This window comes from Schistocerca serialis, chromosome 3 (assembly GCF_023864345.2).
Source record: "Schistocerca serialis cubense isolate TAMUIC-IGC-003099 chromosome 3, iqSchSeri2.2, whole genome shotgun sequence".
In the NCBI taxonomy this organism is placed as follows: Eukaryota; Metazoa; Arthropoda; class Insecta; order Orthoptera; family Acrididae; genus Schistocerca; species Schistocerca serialis.
Window position 1 is genome coordinate 205,201,557 of NC_064640.1, and position 16,972 is coordinate 205,218,528.

The window sequence follows — 16,972 nt, forward strand, 5'->3', positions numbered from 1 at the left end:
CACTCCATTCCAAATGACAGCAAGGTTTCATATGGCAAAAAGAAGCTAGAAAAAGTGAAGCACATTTTGGAAAGAAAAGTGTGCCAGGCACTAGACTGCAGTTTGGAAGATTCTGATGATGACATTGTTAATAAAGCCGAAGATTTTGATGCCAATATATTGTTAATAATAGAAAAAGTGCCTAGTGTAAGTGTGCCTGAAAAAATTGCAATTTCAACTTTCGCTCCACCCTCTTGGTCAAAACAAAACAATTTTGGAATTCAATGTTAGTGAGTATGTGGTTCGACAAGCAAGGAAATTGAAAACAGAAATGGGTATTTTATCAATTCCTGAACCAAAAAGGGGGGGGGGGGGACAGTTATTCCTGATGAAGTGGTAAACACTGTCACTGATTTCTACCAAAATGATGAATATTGTCACGTACAAGAAGGTGTAATTAGATGAATGATGAACACTAACTTCACTTAACGAAGGTTTATTCAGCACTTGCACATACAAGAGTGCAGAGCGAACTGCCTCTGGCCAGTACACACACAGTATATATACAGCTGCAGAATATTCCAGTACAATGATTCTTGATATGTCTGGATACTTCTAGAATGTCCTCTAACTGAATATAGAAATTAAAATTTCACAGTTCAGGTGAGTTTTGAACTCACAACCCTCCATGCAACACTAGTGTCATAACTGCTACACCACAGTGACAGTGCTACTCAGCTTCCTCTGCGACAATATAGTCAAATGTTACCAAGCGCAAAAGAAAAAGTTACCGTTCACAAGAATGTGTATATGCAGAAAAGACTCATCCCTTGCAACTCAAGAGAACTGTACTCTCATTTTGAATGGGAGAATCTGAACATTAACTTCGGTCTTTCTAAATTTTGTTCACCAAGACCAAAGTGGTATTTTAGCCGGTGCTGCCAGCACTCATTCCGTGTGTGTGTGTGTGTGTGTGTGTGTGTGTGTGTGTGTGCACGCGAGCACGCGCGAGCGCGTTCCACCAAAATTTAAAACTGCTTTTGGATGCAGAAGACATTGAAGAAACATACAAAGATCTTATGAAACTTCTTGTATGTGACTCTGAAAACTACCACTGCATGCTTAATCACTGTGATAATTGTCCCCGTGACAGCAAACTGTCAGAACTATTAAAAATAGAAATTCTCTTACAAATATGCTGATGATGAAATTGAGTTCAGCCAGTGAATAAACACAGATCATCGGGCAGAATTGGTAAAGCAGTCTGCAACTGTTTGTGAATACATAGACTTGTTGGTAACAAAATTACAGGCACTTAAACTACACTCATTTATATCTAAGTGTCAGTCAAAATCATTGAAAAAATTGAAAGAAAAATCTAGCTTAGGATAAAGCAATTCTGTTAATGGACTTTGCTGAAAACTACAGTTTTGCAATTCAGAGTTACAGCTGGACAAGAAGCAGCTGTACAATCCATCCTGTGTGTGTTTATGCAGTAAATGAAGAATGTAAATTGGTAATAGCGAATCCACTGCTTTATAAGTTATGATATGGAAGATGATGCAGGATTTGTAAATGCTCTCCAGAAAACAAATGGGTAAGTAGCTGGCAGAGCATTACCTACAAGTGAAGAAAGTGCATTATTTCACTGATGAATGAGTTGCTCAATATAAGAATAGAAAAGATTTAAAAATTTGTGTGAGCACGAAAACAATTTTTCTATTGATGCTGAGTATTCCTTTTTCATTGCTAACCACAGTAAATCAGTGTGCAATGGTTTGGGAAGAACTATAAAACATATATTGAAAAGAGCTAGTCTTCAACTGCATCTGGTGTTTGATTTCTGCAAAGCTAATATTTACTTTTTTTCACTTCTTGGAGAACTAAATATAGATTTCCTATGCAAGAACCTCAAGAATAGATTTTTGACAACCTGCACAATACCTGGTACCAGGAATTTTCAGAATTACAAACCACTTTCTTGTGATTCTTTAGAGACTAGAAGAGTAAGTCTTCCGAAAAGCTTTCCATGATTTTCTCATTCAATGAAAATGCCCCCACAATGGACATGCACTAGTCCAACAATATTCTTTTGTAGCAGCTGTATATGATGACAGATGGTACTTTGCCTTCATCAGAAATGTGTAAGATGGAGGAGACATTCAACTACTTTTTCTCCACCCACCTGGACCAGCAGTATCATTCTTTTGGCCTGAGAGACAGAAGAATCTTGTTTTGTGCCTTTGTAAAACATTTTATGTGCTGTTGGTGCACATAAATCAACATCATTAGGCAGAATGTATTACCGCAATGAAAAAGATATGAAGTTAACAGAATATAATTCGTCGCAGTGGATTAAAAACAGTGATAATCTTACGACTTTCATTAATAGCTTCAGAGATCTTCATTGCTGAACATGTATACTTTAAATTGATGTTAGTGTGGCTAGAATAATTTTTTAAAGGTGCTAATTTGACACCATAAGTAAAGTTAATCCGCAAACTGAAAATGTTTCAATTACATTTATAGCTTTTAGTTCCGTACTTTCATGAGGCAGCCTTACTATATGTTGTTGGTTTACATAATTGACGTGAATGATCTTCTGAGCAATGATGCGATTATGTTAAATGAACATCCAACATCTATAAAAACTCAGGGCTCTTTTTCTTTAAATACTACAAGAGTTGTACTAAAACTAAATCTTTTATCAGCTGCCAGTATTTTACATATTTAAAAATCATTGTTTGAACCACAACAGCTTAAGTTAATTTTCTATATTCCCATAAATCAAGAATAGTAATCCTTTTTTTAAAAAATAAAGATACATCCCTTCTGTGACCTCTAGGAACTATGACAGTAATGTCTTGAAAATGATATACTTTCTATTATTATTATTATTATTATTATTATTATTTATTTCTTTACTCAGACGTTATGTCTGGTCAAAAATGGAAAGTGACGCGGACCTTGATCAAGCGTGACTTCCTTTTAACTGTACGGTGTATGTTATATTGCATTTAGGAACTTTCGGGTAATTGAACATTTATCAATAATTACGGATTTCTGTAGTTGTATATATAAGTTTGGATGTAGCTGTATTGCATTGATGTACTGGTGGATATTGTGTGGTATGACTCCTGTAGTTGATAGTATAATTGGTATAATGTCAACTTTATCCTGATACCACATGTCCTTGACTCCCTCAGCCAGTTGGATGTATTTTTCAATTTTTTCTCCTGTTTTCTTTTGTATATTTGTTGTATTGGGTATGGATATTTCGATTAGTTGTGTTAATTTCTTCTTTTTATTGGTGAGTATGATGTCAGGTTTGTTATGTGGTGGTGTTTTATCTGTTATAATGGTTCTGTTCCAGTATAATTTGTATTCATCATTCTCCAGTACATTTTGTGGTGCATACTTGTATGTGGGAACGTGTTGTTTTATGGCAAGTTGTTGATGTATTATTTTTGCTACATTGTCATGTCTTCTGGTGTATTCTGTATTTGCTAGTATTGTACATCCGCTTGTGATGTGATCTACTGTTTCTATTTTTTGTTTGCAAAGTCTGTATCTATCTGTTGTGGTATTGGGATCTTTAACAATATGCTTGCTGTAATATCTGAAGTTTATTGTTTGATCCTGTATTGCAATCATGAATCCTTCCATCTCACTGTATATATTGCCTTTTCTTAGCCATGTGTTGGATGTGTCTTGATCGATGTGTGGCTGTTAGATGATACGGGTGCTTGCCATGTAGTGTTTTCTTTTTCCAATTTGCTTTCTTCGTATCTGTTGATAAGTGATCTAAAGGGTTGTAGAAGTGGTTATGAAATTGCAGTGGTGTAGCCGATGTATTTATATGAGTGATTGCTTTGTGTATTTTGCTAGTTTCTGCTCATTCAATAAAGAATTTTCTTAAATTGTCTACCTGTCCATAATGTAGGTTTTTTTATGTCGATAAATCCCCTTCCTCCTTCCTTTCTGCTTAATGTGAATCATTCTGTTGCTGAATGTATGTGATGTATTCTATATTTGTGGCATTGTGATCGTGTAAGTGTATCGAGTGCTTCTAGGTCTGTGTTACTCCATTTCACTACTCCAAATGAGTAGGGCAATATTGGTATAGCATAAGTATTTATAGCTTTTGTCTTGTTTCTTGCTGTCAATTCTGTTTTCAGTATTTTTGTTAGTCTTTGTCTATATTTTTCTTTTAGTTCTTCTTTAATATTTGTATTATCTATTCCTATTTTTGTCTGTATCCTAGATATTTATAGGCATCTGTTTTTTCCATTGCTTCTATGCAGTCGCTGTGGTTATCCAATATGTAATCTTCTTGTTTAGTGTGTTTTCCCTTGACTATGCTATTTTTCTTACATTTGTCTGTTCCAAAAGCCATATTTATATCATTGCTGAATACTTCTGTTATCTTAAGTAATTGGTTGAGTTGTTGCTGCCAGTAGTTTTACATCTTCCATGTATAGCAAATGAATGATTTTGTGTGGGTGTGTTCCAGTAATATTGTATCCATAATTTGTATTATTTAGCATGTTGGATAGTGGGTTCAGAGCAAGGCAGAACCAGAAAGGACTTAATGAGTCTCCTTGGTATATTCCACGCTTAATCTGTATTGGCTGTGATGTGATATTATTTAAATTTGTTTGGATATTAAGTGTGGTTTTCCAATTTTTCATTACTATGTTTAGGAACTGTATCAATTTAGGATCTACTTTGTATATTTCCAATATTTGTAGTAACCAGGAGTGGGGCACACTATCAAAAGCTTTTTGGTAATCAATGTATGCGTAGTGTAGCGACCTTTGTTTAGTTTTAGCTTCATATGTCACTTTTGCATCTATTATCAGTTGCTCTTTACATCCTCGTGCTCCTTTGCAACAGCCTTTTTGTTCTTCATTTATAATTTTGTTCTGTGTTGTATGTGTCAATTTCTGTGTAATGACTGAAATTAATATTTTAGGCATGTTATGGGGCAATATTTAGCTGGGTTTGCTGTGTCTGCTTGATCTTTAGGTTTCAGATAAGTTATTCCATGTGTAAGTGTATCTGGGAATGTATAGGGGTCTGCAATGTAACTGTTAAATAATTTAGTTAGATGTGAATGTGTTGAGGTGAACTTCTTTAGCCAGAAATTTGGTATTTTATCTTTTCCAGGGGCTTTCCAATTGTGAGTAGAATTAATTGCTTGGGTGACTTCCATGTTGCAAAATTATCACTTCAGGCATTTGTGGTATCATCTTGTATGTGTGTTTCTGCTTGTATCCACCGTGCACGCCTGTTATGTTGTACTGGGTTTCACCATATGTTGCTCCAGAAGCGTTCCATGTCTGTTATGTTTGGTGGATTGTCTATTTTAACGTGTATGTTATCTATTGTCTGGTAAAATTTCTTTTGGTTTGTGTTGAATGTTTGGTTTTGTTTCCTTTTATTTTCACTTTTTTGTACCTTCTAAGTCGTTTGGCCAATGCTTGTAATTTCTGCTTCTTTTCATCTAATTGCTCTATCGCTTCTTGTTGTGAGATTTTACCTAACCTTTTTCGTTTTTTGTCTGACATTTCATTTCTTATAAATTGTGTTAGCTGTCCAATGTCCTTTCTCAGTTTTTCTATTCTGATCTGTAGCCTGTGTTGCCATGCTGGTTTTGTGGGTTTCTTCTGTGTGTTGGTTGGTTCTGATCTCTGCCTAGTGTGTATATTTAGTGTAGTGAGTGCTCCTATATAAACCAGTAGTTGTAACGCTTCCATAGTTGTGTTTTCATTTATTTTGTTGTGTATGATTGTGTTGATAGTTTTTATTGTTGTTTCGACTTGTGGGTTATTTGGCGGTCTATGCAAGAATGGTCTAATGTCTGTATTTGTGTCTTTGTATTCTATATATGTCAGCTGAAATTTTTCTTCTATGTCTAACATGTGTGTCACTTCGTGTTCTATTTGTGCTTGTTCTGGTGGCTGTCTTAAGATTTCGTTTTCCTCTGATTGTTTAATTGATGCGTGTTGTTCTTTGTTTGTTTGCTCTGGGATGTTTGAGTCCATTACTGTATTTTCTTCTTCTTCTTCTTCTTCTGATTGCACATTATTTTGTTCCAGTATTTGTTGTACTTGTTGTTTGGTGTTTTCTAATTCTGACTGGGGTATCCTGTTATTTTTTATTATTACACGGATCTGATCAGCTAGTCGTTGTTCTGTTAAAAATTTTAATTCTGGGTATTTGGTAATAAATGTTGTGTATACTTGTGATCTGTATCCAGTTGTGTTGGTTCCTAGGTTTGTTGCTTGGTAATAACAGAACATGAGGTGTCTATTAACTTCATCTGACAATCTCATCCTCTGTCTTTGTTTCCCTTCTAGGGTGGTTGCAGGAAGCATATCCTGCAAAACACCTCTATTTGGATTTAAATCATTTTCCAGTTGGCTAGCAGTGTCGTTACCATTGTGGGCGGGCATAGGGTTCAAGCATCGTCCCCGACCATGACGGCGCTTGTCCGAGGCTTCTTTAGTTCTGTCCTGAACCAACTAATCACACTAAAAGGGGGGTAAGCCCTATTAGCGGTTTGTTCTTTTCGTCGCCTTTTATGACTGGCAGAACATACCGGAGGCCTATTCTTTTCCCGGGCCTCCACGGGTTTATTATTATTATTATTATTATTATTATTATTATTATCATCATCATCATCATCTGAAGTAATGCAATCCAAATGACAAACTTCAGTTGCAGCATTCATGTTTGTAAAAATTTCCATTTTTTCCCCTCAAATTACATGAAACATGGAGCAATTTTGCACTGACTATTGACATGCAGTAGAAAAGTTCTGTGAAAATCTCAAGCAATGGTTGTCAGGTATGGATGAACTTTCTTAGAATAATTTTTTAAATCACAAAGTATTGTGATTTCAAATTTGTGCATCCATTTGTAGAAAAAAACCATTAATAATTTTATTTTACTACAAAGTATACTGTCTTTGGAATTATTTAAGACCAATTATAAGTTCTCACCAGGCTGCAGAAATGTGATGTAAGCACTTTTTAATGTGTGTACTTTTTACAGAAATTCGAAAGTGATGCGTATTAAATTTTTGTATTGTTTTTTGTAACTTAACCACTAAATAATTACACGTCTTAAGTATGTGCTTCTCTTAACTTATGAAAAAAATTCCAAATCAAAAGCTTCATAAACACCTGACTTATGGGCATTTATGCTGGTAAGTACCATTTTGCATTGACATTCCTGCAGAGCCCAGCTATCAGAATATCACTGCATTTAAAATTTGATATAAAAAAGTTTTAGTGTGAGAGCAAAAAGATTTTGCATAAATTCTTACATTATAAATATAGGCAAATGTGCAAAGTTTTATGAAAATCTGAGATGACCTGCGTGATTTGATGTGGAATGGCCCCAGAATTTCCCAATCTTTCCGAGGGAACTTTTTAAAAAAAAGACTGAATTGAAGATGTCCTTTGAAAATACGTCGGCAACTTACTTCCCAAGTTCAAAAACATGTAAACTGAGTTTTTAAGAAGCAGTGAAAGTTAAGAAATCACCAGTTCATTAAATCTGGAATATTTTGGATTACTTGTCCTAAGGAACCTAATAAATGGCTTAAAGAAGGGCTGCCTTACAACCAGTGTTCTGACCAGACAAGTGTTTTCATCAATGTGTCAAAATTTGTAACCTAAAATATAATTGAAAATGGAAGATTCATTTAATTCACTGATGTTGACAAATTTGGTAACAGTGTACACTTGTGTCCAATTTGTAAGCTATTGCATTCTTTTAAAATTCATCAATGAACCATAAAAATCCATGAAGAGAATATGATTTGGTACACCACTATTTCAGTTTCTTTCATGTTTATTCAACTGCCTGAGCTTGGCAAATTCAAGTATAAAATTACAGCAGTTTATGGCTTCCTAATAATGTCTTCCACACACTAATACATCAGTACTGAAACCAACTAATATCAAGACGAACTTCCATTAATAGCAAAATATTTTAGAGTGCTGCTACTATTGCATGAACCAGACATTATGTTCAATTTTTTCCAAATGTTTTCATTAAAACTACATTTCCTTCAGTAATTTTTGGATAGAACGGATTTAATGGGATGTCTGATAACAGTAGTAACATAAAATACATTATATAACGAATATTAGAAGAGAAATTATTTCCCTTATAGCACATGGTGGTGGTGGTGGTGGTGGTGGTGGCGGCGGTGGCGGTGGTGAAAGGAGCTGGTGTTTTAACTCTGAGTGTTAACTGCTAAGGAGAACAATGCAGTTATTTTCACGCACTGTATACCGAAATAATATCAGTGATAGACAATCAGGCATACAGGACATAATACAGTTATTACAATAAGGTATATACAAATTGGTTACACGAAAGCCAATAAATGAACAAATAGATATATTACATGATATAAAGTAACTACTATAAACAGCATTTTGTCAATATGTGATGAATACATGCACAAGAGAGATACCAAAACTATCAGTTGTGAGAATAGATGGCTATCTGTGGGGATTTACTGCAAATGCATAGATTTTGTGCCACCAAAGACAGCGATTAAACAATGCTAATAGTTCCCAAAGAGACGGCATCATATCGAAATGTGCCATACAGTAGAAGACTATTTCAGAGGTGTGGCAGTAACTGGGTGTTAAATACGCACTGGCATGCAGGCCGACATGTAGAATGCATGCCATGCTAGGTATTACAGACTGCACCTAGGTCGCAGTGCATGTGAAAATACTGCTTAAGTGCTGTGGTCTTTTACCATGAAACCAGCATGGAAGTGGTGTGTGTTTCAACAGAAAACAAATTCAAAGTTGTGACTGATTAGCCACAGAAACAACAACAACAACAACAACAACAACAAAAAGACATCACAGTCATTTGAAAGGATCTATACCAAAATTTATACTCACTAGAAAAATAAACCCCTGTCTATACTGAATGAGCAATAATACTTCAGAGACAAGTATTTCCATAATTTTTTTGAAGACATACTACAAAATGTTCCTGCTTTTCTGTTCCTCTTTTATTCTCTTATTCTTTAATAAATATTTTCATGATTGTATAAAACTTGGTTCAATATATTTTAAACTCTTGGCTGCTTATGTTTTTACTTTTTATTCATTACTACCTCCATATGCCTAGTTTTGTGATAATTACTGTGCAGTACCTCCCTTTATGTAATATGTGGATTTTGCTCCAAGTTAACTAAAAAATGCCGTTCTGCTTCGATTTTTATTCCTGTTTTCTTCCTCCAAATAATAATTGTAACTTCATGCTTATTGCTATTTAATGGACTTTATAGTTGTTTAGTCATACTCTCAGTATTTTTAAACTGTTGACTGCTTATGCATTTGTTTTACATTTATGACTACTTAGATGGGTCTGATGTATTGTATGGTGGTAGTGGTGTTACCTGTATTTCTATACATCTGACATGATGTATGCTTATTTTATGGAATTTCATGGAATATTCATCTGTAAACAACTATATTCACAGGTCTTTAAAACTTCAATTTCTTAAGGTCATTGTTTTACATTTTCGAGTTTGCCAGTACATATCTAACATCCAGTCACTGTCACTGCTCTGATATCATTTGCTGGATGTCGCATATTGATACACCGCAGCCCCATGGGAACCATTGGCGTCACTTAATCGCATTTTTGGTGGCATGAAATCAGAGTTTGCAATAAATCCTCCACAGATGGCCATCTGTCCTCACCTCTGATTATGACTGGTTATCTCATCACATATTGAGGAAATGCTGTTTACATCAGGGAAACATTCCACGTGGGAAAAATATATCTAAAAACAAAGATGATGTGACTTACCGAACGAAAGTGCTGGCAGGTCGATAGACACACAAACAAACACAAACATACACACACAATTCAAGCTTTCGCAACAAACGGTTGCTTCATCAGGAAAGAGGGAAGGAGAGGGAAAGACAGAAGGATGTGGGTTTTAAGGGAGAGGGTAAGGAGTCATTCCAATCCCGGGAGCGGAAAGACTTACCTTAGGGGGAAAAAAAGGACGGACACACACACACACACACACACACACACACACACACACACACACACACACACACACACACACACACACACAAAATTATATATATATATATATAAGCAGACATATTTAAAGACAAAGAGTTTGGGCAGAGATGTCAGTCGAGGCAGAAGTGCAGAGGCAAAGATGTTGTTGAATGATAGGTGAGGTATGAGTGGCGGCAACTTGAAATCAGCGGAGATTGAGGACTGGCGGGTAAGGGGAAGAGAGGATATATTGAAGAGCAAGTTCCCATCTCCGGAGTTCGGATAGGTTGGTGTTGGTGGGAAGTAGCCAGATAACCCGGATGGTGTAACACTCTGCCAAGATGTGCTGGCCATGCACCAAGGCATGTTTAGCCACAGGGTGATCCTCATTACCAACAAACACTGTCTGCCTGTGTCCATTCATGCAAATGGACAGTTTGTTGCTGGTGGCTCAACATGCCTTGGTGCAAGGCCAGCACATCTTGGCACAGTGTTACACCGTCCGGGTTATCTGGATACTTCCCACCAACACCAACCTATCCGAACTCCGGAGATGGGAACTTGCTCTTCAATATATCCTCTCTTCCCGTTACCTGCCAGGCCTCAATCTCCGCTAATTTCAAGTTGCCGCCACTCATACCTCACCTATCATTCAACAACATTTTTGCCTCTGCACTTCCGCCTCGACTGACATCTCTGCCCAAACTCTTTGTCTTTAAATATGTCTGCTTGTGTCTATATATATATATATATGTGTGTGTGTGTGTGTGTGTGTGTGTGTGTGTGTGTGTGTGTGTGTGTGTGTATACCCGTCCTTTTTTCCCCCTAAGGTAAGTCTTTCCACTCCCGGGATTGGAATGACTCCTTACCCTCTCCCTTAAAACCCACATCCTTTTGTCTTTCCCTCTCCTTCCCTCTTTCCTGATGAGGCAACAGTTTGTTGCGAAAGCTTGAATTTTGTGTGTGTTTGTGTGTGTATTGACCTGCCAGCACTTTCGTTTCGTAAGTCACATCATCTTTGTTTTTAGATATATTTTTCCCACATGGAATGTTTCCCTCTATTATTTATATATATATTACAATAACTGTTTTACTTGTTGTACACCTCATTAGCTATAGCTGATGTAATTCGGTATGCAGTGGGCAGAGCATCACATATTTAAGCAACAACTGTTTTGCTCTCCTTAGCAATTGACACCGAGTTAAAACACCAGCTTCATTCACCATCACTGCCTGCCGTAAGTGTTATAATTTGTTCTTTTAATATTTGTTATATATGATGTATTTATGTTACTGCTATTATCAGACATCCAACTAAATCCATTCTATATTTAAATTTCAGTATGATGGTCTGAGGATGTTCAAAAACTGACAGACTGTTTACCATCAAAATAAATGTTTTTACAGTCAAAATTGTGTCCACATTTAAAATATTTCCTTCACTTACCACATAATAGAAACCAATAATCATCCGACAAATGAAAGTAGCATGTAACTTACAAACTTACAAGGAAAAAATGACAGCTCAATTTCTTTAATTATAATCACTAAATACTGAATGTTAAGTGCCTACCACAGTTTCACCAGTGAGGTAAAACATGACAATAGTAACAAAAAGCAAGTGCCAGAAATTTAACGTACACACACTGCATCATCCATGGTTTGCACTGGTGTGCCAAGTCTAGGCTGAACAGATGTTGGTGCTGGGCTGTGATCTCTCGAGCGCAGTCCGTATGCAGATGCCCTCCCGTATCCACTCACAGAGCATGACAAGCCAAGATACGAAGGTTTGCGTACACCACCAGATTCTGCTGCACTTTTTGGAACATTTTTACTTGCACCTGAAATAAAGTTTTCAGATACTAATCAAAACAGTTACTAATGTAATATCTCAAAGAATTCTTCCAGCAATATTACATGTGGATGATTCATGCCCAAATTTTATATGCCATTTTTCAATTTCTCCTATATCTGTTTCAGAACTGTAAAACTGTATGACTGTATTTAGTCATAATAATCATTAAAAGTGGCATTAAAACAAAGCACATTTTTCATAAATTACTACTCTACAAGTAATCTGCAGCACATGATCGAAGTATCCAGACACCAACCTAAAATAATTCACTTATCGAAGAGACAAGCTACTGATTTTGTAGGATGTGATTTCCATTATTAAGTACTTGGCCATGGCCTTTAGATTACCCAGTAGTAGATACTTCATAGCACTTAACACTGCCACATATCTGTGCCATGATGAATCTTATTATAGCAAATAGTGAATGGAATTTGCAGTTCTATCTAGTGCCTACAGCAAAACTTGCCCCTTCTCACCCTGCCATCCCACAGAAAGGGCACTCATAATGAGGTGGAATGCCAATCCAATAGTTTTCATAAATATACCGAGTGCTTACTGACTGTCAAAGTATTGTTCAATTGTGCACATGGAGTGCATGGACATGAAGAAACACTTTCATACTGCATGGTTTGCAGAGGAGTAATCTGCTGAGAAGGCAGTAATGTGTGTACCACATGATTTTAACTCATTTGAGCTTTAACAAGATATCTGGGATTGTTAGCTTTGTACCAGACAACCAAGGCAACCAGCGAAATCTAAAAACCTTGCAGTTCTCCAAGAAGAATCAATTCAACTTTAACTACAGATGTGAGTGTTGGCTGTCAGGTTATAGAATTGGTCAACCCATCTGACACACCAGAGGAATGACAGCAGCTTTACACAGCTGTCTGGATACTTCTTACTGCATAATGCAGCTAACAAAGGTGTTTATTTAGTATGCACAAAATCAATAATCATGTAAACATAAAAGGTTAAGTCAAACAATAGCAACTAACAAATGATAGAAACTTTTTTGTTGTTGTTGTTGTTAACAGAGTGTTAGCAACTTGATCAGTCAACTAGAATGATACCAAATCCAAACTTGGCAATATCAGTACTGCTAGTGTGTAAATAACAAGCATGCACACACGTGACTTCAATGTAACATGCAAAGGGCAGTGCATCAACAGGTGGGAACAGGGCAGTGAAAATGGATTGAAATGCCAAGCAAGAGAACTTCTCCTCAGTATCTGCTCACCTCTCCTACCAGAAACTATTGCAATCCACTGAGGACTCTGCATTACCATAAATTACTTCTGGCTATTTTAGGCCTCTGATACTCCTCATCCGCATAAAATTATTCTATAAAGCAAAACCTAGGTGAGTAAAAAAAATCCTTGACCCTTGTACTGACAACGTGCAATAATTTGTTCTGCAATTGTGGAATGTATATGCACACAAGGTGATGTGGGAACAATTACAAGCAAAGAATCATGCGTTTAACGAGTTTTTGACGTCTAATACCTGGATCGGCTCCACCATTACTGTAAATACCCACAGAAGGGTTGTTTATAGAAGCCATGATGCATGACTTCCTCACCTCGACAGGCTTACCTGTATAAAAAAAGTATTTAGCACATTGCAAGGCGAACACCAAAGAAATCACCAAAATCTGCACTGGAGGAGAAATACTCATCAATAATTGTACTTTGATGGAAACACTCTTACGGGTACACTAATAAGAATGGCAATATGTGGGCAGCAATTTTTCCATTAAACACGAAGGCAAAAACATTATGCAGTATCGAGGAGAATCTAAGAACATAAATTATTGCATAGAGTTCAGTCATGTTACTGTATTGATATGAAACTCACCTATTACACTTTTTTCACCTGTCAATTTGCTTGTTCAAAGTGGAAATACCCTATTTGAAAGCCAGATAATATTCCTTACTCCATACCAGTGTATTTCTTATGGCAAAGAATCCTCTTTAAAAGCACGCACACACGCACACTGTGCCCCCATTTAGTAGGGGTGGTTCTCTCTCCCCCCTCACTATTTCATGTTCAAGATACCAACCAGAAGAATATTTTTTATTATAAATGTCATTTTATACAGTTAATCATTCTACTGGGGTTGTAAACCTTCTTAAAGACCAGGATTAATTATGTATAATATACACCGAGGTGAAAAGTCATAGGTTAGCGATATGCACAGATACAGATGGCAGTAGTATCCTTTACAAAAGGTACGAAAGGGCAGTACCTTGGCAAAGCTGTCATTTGTACTCAGGTGATTAATGTTTAACAGTTTCCCATGTGATTATCACCGTGCTACAGGAATTAAGAGACCTTAACATGGAATGGTAATTGGAGCCAGATGCGTCTGACATTCCATTTCAGAATTCAATATTCTGAGATCTTCAGTGTCAAGAGTGTGCCAAGAATACCAAATTTCAGGCATTATCTCTCACCATGGACAATACAGTGGCTGCCGGCCTTCACTTAATGACCTAGAGCAGCAGCGTTTGCTTAGAGTTTACAATGCTACCAGACAAGCAACACTGCACAAAATAACCACACAAATCAATGTGGGACATTATGAATGTATCCATTAGGATAGTGCAGCAAAATTTGGTGTTAATGGGCTATAGCAGCAGATGATCGATGCGAGTGCCTTTGCTAACAGCACAAGGTCGTCTGCAGTACCTCTCCTGGGCTTGTGACCATATCGTTGGACGCTAGATGACTAGGAAACTGTGGCCTGATCAGATGAGTCCCAATTTCAGTTGGTAAGAGTTGATGGGAAGGTTTGAAAGGGGTTTGGTTTGGGTTTTGTTTTGCTTTAGGGCACAAAAATCAACTGAGGTCATACTCGCCAAAGTCAGAACTATAGAACACAAAGACAGAGAGCAGTTAAAAAATGACAATATGTCAGTCCCTACTGACATAATAGAAGACAGCTAAAAACAGCATGTGGAAAAAGGGCTAAAAGAGACACCATACTGAAACAGAGGTCCAAAACTAAAAATTAAATGGGCTTCGCAATATTGCTTTGGCAGATAAAAAGTAAGATGCAGTCAACAGCCCATGCGTCATTTGCTAAAACGGCCAATAACTCAAGATGGCAAACCCAAGCGGGAACGTAAATGGTTAAAAAATAGGCATTCCATCAGGAAGTGGTGGACAGTTAAAAACTTAGGAGCAATGTGTACAAAGTGGTGGGATAGCGCCACTTATTAAATGACAATGGCTAAAAACACAGTGCCCAATATGCAGCCTAATTAAAATGACCACCTCCCAGCAGGAGGGCCAAGAGAAGGTTGTCCAAGCCACTGGGAGAGGCTTAATAATCCAGAGATTATTCCTGTGAAAGCAGGACCATTTGCGGTGCCAAATGGATACCACCTCCTGACAGACGGCAACACAGAGATCATCGGAGGGAACATAGGAACTTGCAGGCTGAGGCAGGACTGCAGCCTTGGCAGCAGTGTCAGCAGCCTCGTTTCCTGTCAGACCAACATGACCAGGAACCCACAGAAGCATCACACTGGCTCCACCAAGAGTGAGCAAGTGAGTTTTGTGGACCCACTGCACTAAGGGATGGGCAGTGTACAGCACACATACTTTGAAGGGCACTGAGTGGGTCTGAGCAGAGAACACAATCGAAAAGGCCGTGTCACCAGATGAACTCCATGGTCTGATACAGGAAGAAGAGCTCAGCTGTAAATACTGAGAAGTTTGCCAGAAGCCGAAATCTAAAGACACAGGTGCCAATGATGAAGGCACACCCGACCCCATGGTTAGTCCGAGAGCCATCAGTGTATACAAAGGTACTATCACTAAGTTCCATGTGAAGGTTGTGAAACTGAAGGTGATAGACCAAGGCTGGAGTAGTGACCTTAGGAAGCGAATGAAGGCCGAAGTTAACATGGGCCGCTTCATGAAGCTAAGGTTGTGAAGGGTTCACACCCACTGGGAAATTTGCAGGTAGTGTGAAGTTAAGCCACTGTATCAAGTGCCGAAAGCAGACTCCAGGAGGTAACAGAGAAGAGAAAAGGGAACACCACACACTGGCGATCAAAGGACTCATCGAAGGAGGCAGCATAGTATAGGTGGCCATGCATGGCACACAAATGGCATGCATACCTGCTGATGAGAAAGTGATGGCAGTAGAACAGTGGTAGTTCAGCAGTTTCAGCATACAGACTCTCAAACAGGCTGGTGTAAAACGTGCCCATGGCCAAATGGATGCCACAATGGGGGATAGTGTTGAGACGATGTAAGAGAGATGGACGTGTAGACGCATAGACGAAGCACCCATAGTCTATTTTTGAACGGACACGGGACTGGTACAAACGGAGGAGGGTTGTTCAATAGGCACCCCAGGAAGTACTATTGAGGACATGGAGATTGAGGGACCGCATACAGTGGGCTGCCAGGGAAGACACATGGGAGAACCAGGAGTGTTTCCTATCAAGCATGAGCCCTAGGAATTTCGTAGTTTTAACTAATGGAAGGGCAACAGGCTTAAGATGTAAAGATGGTGTGAGAAACCGTTTGCGACGCCAGAAATTCATAGAGATGGTTTTGTCAGTGGAAAAGTGAAAGCCATTGTCGATGCTCCAGCAGTAAAGATGATCAAGACATCGCTGAAGATACTGCTCAGTGAGACAGGTCTGTAGATAACTGCATAGATGGCAAAATCATCAACACAAAGGGAACCGGAGATGCCCGGCGGGAGACAGGTCATTATAGGGTTAATGGCGATTGCAAAGAGGACGACACTTCTCTGGCTGAAAAGTGGGGACTGACGTCCCCGAGGGTTGGGGGCAGGGGAGGGGGGTGTTGCTCCTGCACAACCTACTTCAGGAGCAACGGGGAGGGAAGTAATCCCACTATCAAGGGGGCAGGTGAAAAGTCTGACAGCTCAGAGCCAACTGTACACGGCAGAATGGAAGATGGTAGAACCATTGCCATAGCGGCGGCTTAGGTTGACATATGCACAGGATGTAGCCTCCCTCTCTCTCTCTCTCTCTCTCTCTCTCTCTCTCTCTCTCTCTCTCTCTCTCTCTCTCTCTCTCTCTCTGCCTC

The 16,972-nt window shown here is 38.2% G+C and overlaps 1 protein-coding gene across 1 annotated transcript in view; it reads right to left on the reverse strand.

Moving 5' to 3' along the window:
* The window catches only part of LOC126469919 (uncharacterized), a 93,907-nt gene that overhangs the window by 52,690 nt on the left and 24,245 nt on the right, over positions 1-16,972 (reverse strand). The window contains exons 2-3 of the mRNA XM_050097311.1: positions 13,403-13,492; positions 11,686-11,885 (exon numbers count right to left, since the gene is read on the reverse strand). Coding sequence (XP_049953268.1) covers positions 11,686-11,885; positions 13,403-13,460 — 258 coding nt within the window. The 5' untranslated portion in view covers positions 13,461-13,492. The remainder of the gene's footprint in view (positions 1-11,685; positions 11,886-13,402; positions 13,493-16,972) is intronic.